Here is a 15,098-nt window from a genome sequence, read left to right on the forward strand (position 1 = left end):
ACGAGGCAATGATGTGGGACAGAGTGAGGCTCTCCATCATCAGGGAGGGAAAGTAAAGTAGCTGAGTTCAAAATGTTACAACCATGGGGAGAGTATAGCTCAAGTGGTAGAGCGCATGCTTAGTACACATGAGGTCCTGGGTTCAATCCCCAGTACCTCCTCTTAAGGATAAGTAATGAAACCTAATTACCCCCCCCTGCCAAAAGTAATAAATAATAACAAGTGAAAAAAACCCCAAACAAACCAAAGTTACAACAATGTAAGAGGTCTGTGGCTGCGGGGAGAGGTGCTGACACAGCACAGGTAACACCGAGATGAATGGGGGAGACTGATGTTGGCTTTGTCCATCAAGTGGCAGCTGCAGCCACCGCACAAGGGCTTGCCATTTAGATCCTGATGCCACAGGATCTAGACTGAGGCTATAGAACATGCTTGTCCTCGAATGCTTGCAGCACTCCCCGAAGCTAATAATAAAGCTTCAAAGGACTGCTGTACACCTGAAACTAACACAACATTGTAAATCAACTATACTTCAATAAAAATATTTTTAAATATCATTTTTAAAAAAGCTTCCAAAGGCCAGGAAATAGGCTCTGGGCTGATATCTGAGAAGAGCATAGGGAGGTTTAGCAAAGGCTGCAAAGTTAGGAATCCACTGGCGGCGGTAGCCAGCTGCCTGTAAAAATTTACATAACTGTTTTTTTCATTTGGAGGAGGAGGGTGGACAGAATTGACTCAACCCCATCACACTCAACTGTCCTGAGTGAATTCTAGGTCAGGTGATGATGTTAACCAGATATCCCAGCCACGATGTGCTGCTTTGACTCTTAAAAAAAAAAAAAAAAAGGTTTTTGTAAAGCATTTTTGCAAGACATTTCTAGAAGTAAGAGATATGTTTTTATTTAACCACCAGAACCTCTGTGAAAACTGAGACTGTTATTTTTGGAGATTCCAGAATTTCCTTGGGAAACACCTCCCAACCCACAAGCAGGTCTGACGGAGCCTGGTAACAGCGCACACTGCGCTAGGTGCTGTGTCACGGACACCGACGAGACAGGGTTAAGGGCAGAACAGGAGCTGCACACCATATATGGAGAAACCCTTTTCTTCCAACTTGCGATGAACTCATGTTCTGCTTTCTGTTTTCTCAAAGCTGAAGGCGACTGTGCTTTGTAAAGCTGGGAGGCGCGCACACTCTCGGACCTTGCGTGTCCCTGGGGCCCAGCCGGGGAGGCTCCCGGCCAGACGCCCGGAGCATGCGAGTCACGCTGGCTGTGACTGCCTGGCTGGTCTCCCTCGTCTCCAGCTCTCCTTATTCAGCAAGTACTTTGCCAGACATCGACAATGAAGATTTCATCAAAGACTGTGTTCAAATTCACAACAAGTTCCGATCAGGAGTGAATCCAGCGGCCAGTGATATGCTCTACATGGTAAGAAAAAAACAGCAGGACTCCGGCATGAGTCAGCCAGAAGCAGCCGATGTGGACTGATTTGGGAGGTGGATTTCTGGCAGCCCTGAATGATTTTGTCACTGTGATTAGGGTGTTGCAGTAACTTCACCACCCGTGATCAAAAAGAACCCAGTTTCGCTCTGCCGACCCAACCTTGCTATAAGTACGTTTTACTTCTCTTTTTGAACACTTCCTTTCCTCAGGTCATAGACGGAATTTATGCCTCCTTTTGGTCTGTTAATTTTTGTGAGGTTTTTTTGGTTTCTTTGTTTTGTCTCTAAATCTTATTTTTCATTGTTGCTGGCAGAGTATTGACTTTCTCGGGAAGGCAGCCTGGCATTTGGAGAAATAGGAGTTTGATTGTCAGGCTTGGGTTATGAATTCCAGCTCTGTGGCTTTGAGCTGGTGTATAACCTTTCTGAACATCCTAGGAGAGGGGCTATTGTGGTTATTGAATTACATAAAATATGTGAAACCCTGCATGTATTATTTTGCACATAATAATCCTTCTGTGAAATGTTGATCTGTGTCACTCACTCCGATTCTAAATTCCATGAACCTAGATTATCCTGTTTCCTCTGAACTGTGGTCAAAACTTGAAGACCATCACATGGTCCTCTGCATACAGAGGACATATACTGGGGTCCTTCTCTATTCTTGTCACCACATATCCCATTCAGATCCCCTCTTTGCTTGCTCCAGTTACATTGTTGAGTAGCAGGTTTCATTTCTGACCCTCCTACTGTTTCTTTATTGTTTTTTGTTTGTTTTGTTTTGTTTTTTTTGGCAGACTTGGGACCCAGGCCTAGCCCAAGTTGCAAAAGCCTGGGCAAGAAATTGTCAGTTTGCTCATAACGGACGGCTGAAGCCACCCCACAAGCTGCACCCAAATTTCACTTCCTTGGGAGAAAACCTCTGGACAGGGTCTCTCTCCATCTTTTCTGTGTCTGCAGCCATCACCGACTGGTACAACGAAGTTCAGGACTATGACTTCCAGACTCGGAAATGTGGCAAGGTCTGCGGCCATTACACCCAGGTAAGTATCTGCACTATACTCTCTTGAAACCGTCATTTCAAGGGTGAGGAGAAAACGGGAATTTGGTGTTAAGACAATATAAAGTAAGCTAGTGTCCCTGTAAATGTGAGAGAGGAGGAGTTACAGGCTTACTTAAAAAAGTGAATGAACGGAACAGACCCCACTCCCAGAGGAGATGGTACTTGAAGAGTGTAGTTCTGAGGCCCACCAGCCTGCACCGGCTTTGAGTAAGTTTGATGACAGCTACCTTCCTGTGATACTTTGTTCCATTTGTGAGCAATCAAAGGATCTTATGAGGGAATGGATTTATTTCCAGGTACGTCCTCTAGGAAAGTTGACACAGTTATTCTGGGGCTATAAAATGGGCAGAAATAGCCTCTCAGACAGACGCATCGATGAGAATGGATGCTTCCGTATCCTCTTGGTCTTTCAAAATTGGACTGAGAATCTGTAACATACCACATAAGGAGGAAAAAAATCCACAGTCCCAGCCTCAACAGAGAGGCCAACCTGTAAGCTTACGTAAACCGTCCTGCAGCTGTTCTGCTCCCCAAATCTACAGTATTAGTCCCCAGAGCCACACTCAGAGCCTCCCACTGAGATTTTTTTTTTTTTAATTCAAGCTGGTTTAGTCTTCCTATCCAAAGCTCATGCGATTTGGCAACATGATGGAGACAAACCCCAGGAAGCATCTTCTATATAGTCTTCTTAACAGGCTGCCTCCCTGCACAGGCCACATTTTGTTTATTTACTTTTCTTTCCTGGCCGTCCTTGTCAAACCAATAACTAAAGGTAGTGAACCTGTGTTTGAACCTATGTTTGGTTTTAATGTACCAAAATTTGTTGAAATGAGGTCTGAGGGCAGAAGCATTTTTAACAAGGCAGTTAACTTGAAGCAGTAGGTGTTTCTAAAGAGTAGCATGTTAGTAGGAAAACTCTCAGTGCAGTTCAGTCTTTATAAAACACCTCCGATGGCACTGGTGGTGTGACACATGCGGCGGTTACAGGAGGTTGTTACAATGAGAGGAGAGGAAGGATTTCAGTGAAGTTTTCATCTCAAGGTTATTGTGATCAAGGAGGGGTTATCAAGTCATCAGTAGCCTTGGTCCCTTTCCTGGAAATATAAATAAGGTCTCCTTTAGACATGTCCAATAAACCATCAGTTTTGGTTTATGTTTACAAATTAATTTAACCAGAGAATAAATTCGGTTGGATTCTCACAAATCCTAAAGGGCAAGAAAGCAAAACCCAGATTGCCTACAAGTGGCATCTGGTGCCATTAAGCACTGTGGTGTTTCAACCTCCAGAAATCATTATTAGTTTGAAGGTGCTGAGGGGGAGGGTATAGCTCAGTGGCAGAGCACATGCCTAGCACTCACGAAGTACTGGTATCTCCATTAAAAATAAATACATAAATAAAACGAATTAACCTCCCCCCTATTGAAAAAAACATAACAATCAGTTTGACTCCCACCCAATCGGTGTTCAAGCCTCTCCCCTATCCCAGGTACTTTGTAAGGCACCGGTCGTATGTTTTAGTGCAGATTCCTAAAAACAGCCTGAGATGAAAGCTTATGTGCTAACATTTTACTGGGGAGCACAATCGCAGAGAAGGGGAAGGGAGGAGAAAGGAGGAATGCGGCGAGGAACTCAGGACACACGTGGGAATGGCCCCTGGCCCTTAGGAGTGGACATTCTTTCTGAAGAGACACATGGGTAAGAGGATGTACCACAGCACACGGCCACTGCAGTTCGGAGAAACTGACAGCGTGCCACGTGAGCCATGAAGACAAGGCAGCTAACCTGGTCGGAGGAAGGTGTGGAGACGTAGGAGTCGTTCATACAGCAGGAGACACATGAGTTGGTTCTTGAGAGCTGAGTGAGAGTCTGTCAAGTGAAAAGGAAAGGAAAGAGAACTCCTGGCAAAATGAACAAGGTGTGGAAGATGTAAAATGCGTACAGGTGAACTTGTACTTCAGAAGGATGGCAGTGGCTCCACACACCAGATGTAGAGAGCTCAAAAGACTGTTAAATTGACAGTGGACTCCCAGCCACGCAAGCTAGAAGACACTCCATGTCCATCATTCCAGGGCATCCAAGTGAGAGGAGGAAACTTGATTTTATGTCACTTAGGCCTGAGATTTCAGAGACGGCCCTCCTAAAATTAACTGAGCTTACTTATAAATGTTCCTCTTTCATATCTAGGAAAACAAACAGAAAGGGCTAATAATCGGGACAAAAGAAAATATTTCCTAAAATCCAGTTTCTTGTGTACAGGCATCAGAACCCAAGCTGAGTGATCCTAAACTTTCTCTTTAAGAGACCACTAGTCTACTTCAGATCAGGGAGAGAATGTCCAGGGATCCCCCCGGGTCTGGGAAGATGCAGCACCAGAAGCTACTTTTTACGTGAATGTTTCACTTAGCTGTCTACATTTAAGTTCTCGTATGGAAAGTAACCCTTAAAAATTATGTTAAAAATAATAAAAAATAAAAACAGGTAAATCTGGAAAAAAAACCCCAAACCAAACTCATTCTATTCTCACCACATACCTCTAAGAGAGATGCTATTATCCATAGATGAATAAACAGGCTCAGAGGGGTGTCATTTAGCCAGTAAGAGGAAGAGTTGGAATTCGGATATAAGGTATGTGGCAAGGATTAAATAATGTAATACATGGAAATTATCTAGCAAAGTACTAGTATTCAGTAGGCATTGATCAAAGGTTAGATCTCTTCCATGAGTTGTTTTCCCAATAACACTTTCTTCCAATAACACTGGAAGAAGGCTCTGACTGCTTGGCTAAAGACTTCCTGTTTTCACCCTTGCAAGAAATCTCACTGGGTGACTTATGATTACTCAGTTGCCATTTTAAATTCATGCTGGAAATTACCTCAAGTGGGTATTTGTAACTTCCCACTTACCCTTGTCTCCTGTTAATAAAAAGCAAGTTATTTTCAGATTTTGGCCAGTAAATAGTCGTTGTACAGAGTAAAAGCAATAGGTTCAGACCCATTATTACCTCATAAAGTTGTGACTTTTTTTGACATGTTCACCCAACACTTTGGTTCTGTCTTCACTAGAGATAGATTTGCATTGTGGAAGAATTTTGGTATATTAATATAGAAGATTATTCGAATTAGATATCTTGATGTCGACAATTCAGCTCTGCAAAATTTCGGAAAAGTTCGACTTAAATATCTGGGCGGGGCAGCGGCTCAGGTTTGGTAGTGCGGAGAGTGCCCACTAGATGGCAGTATAGATCGCATTTTTGCCGCCCCCACCCTTTTCGCCCCCGCCGCAGCTCCTTGAAATTCTTATTTTTAACGCCCTTGCAGAACGAGTGGAAGTGTGCCATGTTTTAGAGTTTGTCTAGCTGGTTTTGTACATGTTGCAGTGTTACCATATCGCTGATAATGAGCCAGATGGACTCGTACTGAGAACGAGAAGGGGAAGATGGTGGGAAGGGAGTGTTAGCGAGAAAGGAGAAGCATGCCTGCCCACACTGGGTTGAGTTCCCCAAATGCGATGTTTTTGTCAGTTTTAGAGAGTCCTCCCTGGTTCTGCTAAGAAGGAAAGCACTCTGGAAGCATCTTGCTCAGGACACGGACGGTCCTCACAGTGCTTCGTGGTCAAGTAGAATTAATTAGGTTCCACCTTTTATCTATAAAAATTGAGGCAATACTTATTTATTTGTTATGAGGTTAAATATGATGTTCCATGTAACGTGCTTATCACGCCCCTGGCACTGGGTAAATTCTCAATAACGAGTAACTCATTTTTTAAATTTTTATTTTTTGTTTACCATATTAAAAGAAATGAAACATGCAACAGGAATACGCCTGATAAAAAATAGCTTCAAAAGTTTAAAAGCAGAAGAAAATTAGTCATGAGAAAAAAAAATTAGTCATAAGAGAGTAAGACATGAGCGTTTGCTGAGAGCTCACTATGTTCCGGAAGCTGCCCTAAGCATTACTTCGGCGCATTTAAAATGTCGAAGTAGGACTGTGGAGTAGATGGTTATCCGCCTTTGAGAGAGGAGGAAGCTGAGGTCATGTTCACAGCGAGTGGCTGAGCTGGAGTATGAACTTGGTCTTTGTGGCCCCAGAGCCCATAAATCTGAGCCCAGAAGCCGAATGCCCATGAAGCTTTTAAAAAAGAGACCGACTTGAAGGGATAAACTGTGATAGATCCGTGCAATAAATATTACTCCGCAATAAAAAGGAGTGACTGCTAATGAACCCAACAACGTGAATGAATCTCAAATGCTCATGCTTAATGAAAGAAGCCAGACTGAAAAAGCTACGTTTAAACTGAGTCTATTTATATAGCCTTCTGGAAGAAGCAAAACTACAAAGACAGAAAGCAGACCTGTGGTTGCCAGGGGCTGGGGGTTGGGAGAGGAGCTGACCACAGAGGGGCCCAAGGGACTTTTTGGGAAATGTTCTAGATCCTGAATATGGTGGAGGCTACACAACTCTATGCTTTTGTCAAAATACGTAGAACTATATGCCTAAAAGGGATGGGCTTTCCTGTGTGTTGCTTACAACCTGACTTAAAAAAGACCAACTGAAACAGAAAATACATGGTAACAAATGCCTGCATACATTTGGAAAAAAGAGAGCAGAAAGGTAAAAGAAAGTAGAATTTAAAAATAGCATAAAGCATTAAAGGTGTGTGTGGGAGGAACCCCCAAATAAGACTCGCAAGATAACAATAGTGGGAAAAAGTGCTCAGAGACCGAAGGATAAGAACTATAAAGTGATTTACTCAGATGACAGTGGAAGGAATACGTATACACAACACTGCACCCCGTCAGCACAGGTAAGTCACCTGAGGAACTGTTAAAATACAGATTACATTGTTTGGGCTGAATAATATTCCAGTGGGTGTATGTGTGTGTACACCACATTTTCCTTAAGAAGGAGTAACTGTTATTTGTAACAACATGGATGGATCTAAAGGGAATTTCACTAAGTGAAATAAGCCAGACGGAGAAAGACAAAGACCGTATGAAGTCACATGCGAATCTAAAAAAAATTTTTTAAACTCTTATAAACAGAAAACAGACTGATGGTTGCCAGAGGTGGGGGGGGAGGCGGCTAGTGGGAGTGAATGAAATGGGTAAACATGGTTTAAAGGTACAAACTTCCAGTTAAAAGATAAGTCCTGGGGATGTAACGGACAGCATGGTGACGATAGTTAATAATACTGTTTTGTGTATTTGAAAGTTGCTAAGGGAGTGAATCTCAGAAGTCCTCATCATAAGCAAAAAGAATTATAAATGGTGATGGGTGTTTATACTAGACACTGTGGTGATCATTTTGCAATATATACAAATGCTGAATCATTATATCGTACACCTGAAACTAACCTAACTTTATGTCAATTATATCTCAATTAAAAAAAACACAGATTTCAAGGCCAGTTCCAGTGACTCTCACCCAGTAGGACTGATACGGCCCAGAAATCTGCATTTTAAACAAAGCACCCCAGGGGAAGTCGCTTTGAGATGCGGTGAATAGAAATTAAGACATTTAAAAAATAAACACAAAAATGATTGGGACGTTAAAGTACAAGGATCAAACCTGAGAATTAATGGCCATAAAATCAGACTCTCTCAGCGAGACACAGGCTAATTCACTTGGGTACCTGGAGTTCCCAGGGGGTTCTAGGGTGTGGGCTGGGAAGGAATACACCCCAGCAGCGTCCTCCGAGAGAGCGACACCACCTTCTCTTTCCAGTACTGGTGAAACTGCCTCCCAAGCTCCCTCCCCCTTTCTTCCCTTGTTCTTCTCAGTCCACTTAGTTTGTAACAACCAAAGTGACCTTTCTAAGACCTGGAAAAGGGCCCGTCCCTCACTTACCTACCAGGTTCCCCACGAGTTGCTCCTCTGCCTCTGACCTGTTGGCCTGTGACTCTCCCCTCTCCCAGGTCAGGTCCCAGCTCCGCTCTTTCTGCCGCTCCTGCACCAAGCAGACTCCCGCCCAGCCCTGACCCCAGGGCTCCCACTCAGCATTTCCCTCTCCTGCACGGCTACCCTGAGGGCTGCCTCTTCATCCTTCAGGGCTCGGCTCCAGTGCCTTCTCCACCCTCCGGAGCCGTCTGCCCTGCACACCCAAGTCAAAGAGCCCCCTTCCTCCCCAGCAGTCACTCTATCCTGCCACCCTGTTTTATTTCTTCATTGCACTGTCAAAAATTATCTTAATTATCTGTTATATGTTTATTTCACGCACACAGTCTTGTTTCCAACTGAGTTCTGAGCGCCTAAAGCTTCCCTGGTGCTAACTGCTCTATCTAATGAGAGTGAATATACCTGACCATATTTATGAAGGCCTAATCATACTCAAGTGTCCATTTTATTAACTCTCTTCTTAAAAATCCTTGTATTTTTTCAGGTTGTTTGGGCAGATAGTTTCAAGGTTGGCTGCGCAGTGCAATTTTGTCCTCGAGTTTCTGGCTTTGAAGGTTTTCAAGGTTTAGCACATTTTATATGCAACTACGGACCAGCGTAAGTGCTCAAATTAACCTCTTTCTAAGAAAGAAAATCTATTGTAGAAGTAGTTATCTTCATTATAGAATATAAGCATCCTCTCTTCCATGCTACCCGGGGTCTCCCTGACCTGCATCGTCGGAGGAAGCACAGGCACCTTACTGACCCCCCTGTGCCTCGCCACCACTCAGTGGGTTAGTGGAAGAGGCGATTTTACCTCTGAGGAGGAAATAAGTACCTCGATGAGCAGACAGTGGTACAGTGCCTAGCATACCCTGGCCACCATACCTAAGCTTTTCTTGATCTTGTTACTCATATCTAAGCTTTTCTTTAAAGATCTTTTCTCTTTGCCAGAGTCCAAGGGCCTCAACCCGCTTATCCCTCAGGTGACCAGGGGAAACACTGAAAGTTTCTGCCTCTTTATTGGGCCGAATACTTGAGGTCCCTTTGTCTTAATCACCATCTAGACAAAATCCAGGCCTTTCCAGGAGCATGTTTCTCCCAGGATAAATTCTGCCATTTCCCTAGAAGTCACAATTGCCTTGTTTGTAGCTTGTGTTTGAAATAGCAAGTTTCCCCTTTTCTTTATAGTACAGAATACACAATTAACAAAGAATGAAGTAGCATAAATTATTTTATTAAAAACATTTTAGAACGTAACCACTCAATGACTACTGTACTTTTTATTCCAATGATCACTGTCCATTTTGGACATCTCTTATCATTGTTATCAGAATCTCTACTCCTTTCACTATTTTCCACAGTGTAGAATAAGCAGGAGGGTAAGTTTAATTTCTGAAACAACCTAAATTAATTTGGAGCGAAACAAGATTAGAACATATATTTTTGGTTAGAAATGAGGTGTTAATGAAAAATAATGTCTCTAAGGGGGTTCTTAACTTTGGAGATAAATTTATAGTACTAGGTTAGGGGAGTCCATGAACTCGGGTTAGAAAAGTTAACATCTTTTTCACTACTGTTGTAAATAACGTTTCTTTAGGAATGAAGGTAACAGTCCAGTCATACCAGCAGCACCTAGGACTGTACTGCGCTTCTTTGTAAATGTCACAGCTATGTTCACATCACATTCTCCTTACTGCATTTATCTCAGTTTTTATTTATCACTACTTTGAAATTACTATAATCAGGCTCCCTGCTAGAGCTTATCTAATGCTTAACAGAGAAGTACATGTTAGTACATCTCAACTATTTTTTTACATTTTAATAACTAGCTCTATTTAATCAGTTAACTTTATAATTCCACGAGCTTTATTTTAAGCATTTAAAAACTAGAGTCAGAGTCCATAGGCTGCACCAGGCTGCCAGAGTGTACCGTGACACAAGAGTTAAGAACTCCTTTCCAAAAGCAGAGTCCTAAAAGAGATCAGTGCCATGGCAGGTTCATTGAAATAAACGTACAGCCTCCCATTGTGGCTACGCCGAAGCTATTCCTGGGGATATAAAATGTTTGGATACTACTTCACTTTCTAATCTGTGCTTTTGGTCAATGACTTACACTCTGCCTCAGCCTCTAGCTTTGGGGATAAAAAAAATAATAGTATCTTTGTCACAGGGTTACTGTGAAGACTGGTTTATTCAGGGATGCTTGGGACAGTGCCTAGCACATGAAGAGTGCTCAGTAATTATGGTGTTATTCTTATCACATCTTTTATGTGAGAACAAACTGCACTTTAGAAACTCCCCCATATCTCTTGTTATTCTTTTGGAAGGCAGTTACCCCAGTCAAAAGGGTCTTATTCAGTAAAAAACTATGAAGGCTTGTTAGACTGAGAACAAATGTGGGTCATGATAGCTTTTCTAAGATGGACAAGTGATCACACAGGCCAGACAGTAAGCAGACGGAGCACTGCCCTGAAGCCAGACAAATCCAGGTTTTGTTCTTTGGTATGTGTACACTGTGACTTTTGGCAAGTTACTTAATCTTTTAGAGTTTTAGTTTCCTCATCACTAAAACAGAAATAAAAATCACTTCCTCCCCAAGTTGTTTTAAGAATTAAGTGAGATGATTAAGACACAGGTTCATAGACATTGGCACGTAGAATGAACTCTGCAAACATTAGCAGGCTTCCATTTCTGCCTCTCTCCACTCCTCTCTCCAACCCTCTGAATCGGTGGACTTTCTCCTAGCCAAGGACTCGTAATAAATAGCAATTGAAAAAGCAAAACAAAACAAAGCCAAAACTTTAATGGACATCTTTTTTCTACTTCCTAGAGGAAATTACCCCACCTGGCCATACAAAAAAGGGTCCACTTGTAGCGCCTGCCCCAGTAATGACAAGTGTCTGGACAACCTCTGCGGTGAGTAAAAGAAACAGTCTACCAGTAATACAGTGTGTTCAAATTCTTGTAACTCTCTACAGAGCTATTTATTTTATCCTAACAGCTATTTTCAGAAAGTGACATCAGGTAGCAATCAAATCAATGGCTTACTGTCCTAGGAATGAATACACGTTCAAGAGAAATTTAAAGAAGCAAATAATATCCTTTTTATTTAGAGTTAATCAGAACAAGAACAAATGACTCTAGTGTTGGAAACTGTAGACCCAAGATTTGCTAATTTCAGCAAGATTAGACTTTGTATAACAAAGTCACCCAAAAGAATCTGAATTTTGTGATACCTGCCCAAAGCACCCAAGACTTGCATTTTCATCTGTAGGACTAAATAAATGAAGTAAAGCTGCAATGTGGCACTTTTTACTAGTAAGACAGAAGGCATTCAATGAGGAATCATGTAGAAGGCAAGTGAAGGTAACTTTCCAAGGATGTTTTATGTAATTTTGAAATATTAATACACAACTAGCCAAGAATGTATTTACGGCTCCTGTTCCAGACGCATTGTTTTCCATCCCAGTATGTTTTAAAGTTTTTGCCATGGTATGAAAAGGGAAACCTCAATTAAGCTATTACAGCTGTGCAAATCCTGTAGTACTTCTGTGTCCACATCTATAACCAGCTGAACCCCTCAGGGCTGCAGGGGTGCTTAGAGCAGAAAAAGGAGAGAGTAGACTGAACTTAACTGCATAAATTTTTGTTTGGCAAAAGTGCTTCATTGCTTACACGTTTTCCAAGGTCCCCTCCAGGTCTAAAATTGTAAAATTCTTTTAAACTGTGTGTTCCTTTCCTCCCGATGTAAACACTGAATTCTCACTTTTAATCCACATACAGCAACACTTTATCGCCCAGCTTTCTGAGCTGGTCATGTCTCTCCAGTTCAGCCATTCCTTTTTTTCTCTCATATTAGTTTTGTTAAGAGAACCCAGTGACATGTACCCACAGTATGACAAATCTCTTCTCAGAGTATCAATATATTAGCTGAATTTTTCATGTTGCTGCAACACTGCAAAGTGTATTATTATTATTTTTCCCTCAAGTTACGCTGTTTGACATAGGAGTTAAAATCACAGATTTTCGAAACAATATGCCTGAGTTCAGTCTCCAGTTCCACCACTGTGACCTTGGGCAAGTGTCTGGACCTATGTCCTCAACAATAAAATGCAGACAATGGCACATCCTCAGGGGTTTGATGAAACGAATAGAAAAAAGTTATATTTAGAAAAGTGCTTGGCATACAGTATCAATCAATAAACATTGTCTTTCATCCCCAAATTCATACTCCGTGTAATCCCCAATCTTGGGTTTACCTTGTATGCTAGTGTCTTCTTTATGCCCGAACTTTCAGGTGACGTTTTCATGCTCGTGAATAATCCTCATGATGCTTCCGTAAAGTCAGTGGCAAAACCTGAGACAATTACTTTAAATCAGAGTAAAGAATAATTTAATTGTCACCGGTTTACCTGTCTGTCCCACTAGACTGTGAATTCCAAACAGGCAGGAATTACGGCTATCTAATGCACCTTGGTAACCAAAGTGCCTAGTCTGGCCGGCAAATAAGCACTAATTTGACTGCATGTTTCTCAAAAAAAAAAAAAAAAATATCATTCTCTTTAAAAACCTACATAATTAGTAACACCACCACCAGCACAGTAAGAAGAAGAAAATTGCTGGAGTTTCAGTTTTTGCTCTTGGTTGGGGATCTAGCTTGAAATGGTCTCTAATTCTGTGGGATAAAATCCAGAAATTTAAGGGGTAGTCCAATAATGAAAAGCCCCTGGGCTCTTAAGAAAAACAAAGGAAAAGACACCCTAATTTACAGGGGGTAAATGTTAGAGGATAAAGGCTTTTATCTAACAGATTCCATCTCTGACAAATAATGGCAAACGCTGGAGGAAAAAAATCCCTTTGTGGTCTTCTAGATACTGTTGGTAGGTTCAATAAATACCAATGGAGGCCAGACCAGTGCAGCTTTGCATAAATGTGCTGGGCACACCAACAGTACACAAGCTGATTTTAGCTAGTGTGTGGATGTATATTTGTTTCACTATTCAAAAGTTGAATATTTAACATTAAAAAAAATGTGGGTAAGAAAAAAATATAACTAGCACATCATACCTTGACTTCATGGATATAACTGCCAAGAAAAGTTAAAGAAGCAGAAGCTTTGTGGCAATTCATCATAGACAAAGCCCGGTCACATGTATGATGACCGAGGATGCTCACAAGTACCCAAAGGGCCAGCTCCTTGATGGATTCCACCACAGGAATCCAACAGCAGCTGCCACAGAGCTGGTGTGGAAAAGGTGTCTGACCATTTAATAAAAAAGTGTAGGAAGGCCATGGCAGATGAGGAATTTTCTTCCTGGTGCTCTGAATGTTAAAATCTGAATAAAGCTCAGTGGAAGAGGGGTAATTATGAGTTTATGAGAACCAAATGCCCTACTGATAAATTAATGCATGAGAGACCCCTGTCTCTGTATCACTGACTGATTATAAGTAGCATCATTCTTCCCAGGGAGCAACTTACTTTCAGGAAAATGTTTTAATAAATTGCTCACATTGATTACTACTAATATTTAGTTATTTTTATTTTTAATTCTAATGTTTTAATTTTATTTTAAATTGTATTTATTATCTGCCAGATATGATATGTAAAATGATTTTCCATTTATAATAGTGGTATATAAAAAGTTTATATATAAGGTTTATATAAAAAGTTGATTAAAAATATCATTAGTACAAAAAAACTTACATAATTAACCTCTGAATATCACTGCAATAAAGCCAAAGGAACAGTCAATGATTATAATTAAGAGACTTGGCTTTTAAAAATAAACAAAAGCCACGCCAGCAGCCACCCTTTTAATTTTTTTCTTTCTTCTCTCTGATTTTACAGCTAACCCACAGCGAGATAAAGTCACACGTATGTATATAAACCTTAAATTTTTTAAGATCTATGTGAGCTATGTTACTGCATTATGAGCAACAACAGTTAAGAGTCTATTTTATGTTTGTTTCACAGGTTACTATTCTGTTGTGTTTCCAGATTGGCCGATATATCCACGTAACAGACACCTGTCTCTCTTTCTCGTTATTAGTCCACCAATCATTTTACTGACTGTTATAATTATCATTTTGGTCAAGTACAAATACCCTCATTTAGTTCCTTTCCATTAAAAAAAAAAAAAAGAAAAAAAAAGAAAAAAGAAAAACAGGAAAAAAAACCCTCATGTATGGCCTTTTTTTTTAAAAAAAAAGTAACAACTGGATGTATTTCTAATTTTAAAATATTTCAGAAAAAAAAATAGTTGCAGCAAACTATTACCCAAAAGAAGAAACTGTTCGACTTCCTAATGCAATAGGAGAAACTCATCTTTACTTTCCAATTTCTCTGAATAAGCATTGTTTTCAGGCTGCCACAGCTGTGACTTTCCATAAATAACCTATCCCCTGCGTGCCTCAGCTTCTAAACATGTAAAATGAGTGAGCTAGACTTACGTGAGTCTAACTGCACTGACCCTCATTAGTAAAAACATCTCTGCATGACCTCTTGCACGCTGCTTCAACTCCAAAGATCTGGTTTCCCTGCTCTCTTGCACTCTGATATCGTTCTGGCTTACTGCTTCCTCAGACACAGAATGGAGTAGCAATTAAGGGATTGATTGTACGAGGCCTTGCCTTTTTGGCTTAGGGGTTAATCTTGGGACAAAATATAAAGTGCGATTATAAAAAGGAATAAGCCTAAATGTTTCCTTGCTGTCA

The 15,098-nt window shown here is 41.0% G+C and overlaps 1 protein-coding gene across 1 annotated transcript; it reads left to right on the plus strand.

Annotated features, from left to right (window-relative positions):
* The first annotated feature begins 1,219 nt into the window (after positions 1 to 1,219).
* On the plus strand, positions 1,220 to 14,548 carry GLIPR1 (GLI pathogenesis related 1). Its single transcript, XM_031463117.2, has 6 exons — positions 1,220 to 1,430; positions 2,242 to 2,487; positions 8,887 to 8,999; positions 11,215 to 11,300; positions 14,233 to 14,259; positions 14,359 to 14,548. Exons 1-6 carry the CDS (start codon positions 1,257 to 1,259, stop codon positions 14,511 to 14,513), a joined length of 801 nt encoding a protein of 266 aa, XP_031318977.2. The 5' UTR covers positions 1,220 to 1,256; the 3' UTR covers positions 14,514 to 14,548.
* The last annotated feature ends 550 nt before the right edge of the window (positions 14,549 to 15,098 follow it).

Source organism: Camelus dromedarius, chromosome 11 (genome assembly GCF_036321535.1).
Source record: "Camelus dromedarius isolate mCamDro1 chromosome 11, mCamDro1.pat, whole genome shotgun sequence".
Lineage (NCBI taxonomy): Eukaryota > Metazoa > Chordata > Mammalia > Artiodactyla > Camelidae > Camelus > Camelus dromedarius.

Bases quoted from the DNA above. Each gene is read 5' to 3' on its own strand.
- GLIPR1 (XM_031463117.2), top strand. From the start codon at position 1,257: ATGCGAGTCACGCTGGCTGTGACTGCCTGGCTGGTCTCCCTCGTCTCC. The intron at 1,431-2,241 runs GTAAGAAAAAAA...TTTTTTTGGCAG, and splicing joins CCAGTGATATGCTCTACATG to ACTTGGGACCCAGGCCTAGC. The intron at 14,260-14,358 runs GTATGTATATAA...TTTGTTTCACAG, and splicing joins ACAGCGAGATAAAGTCACAC to GTTACTATTCTGTTGTGTTT.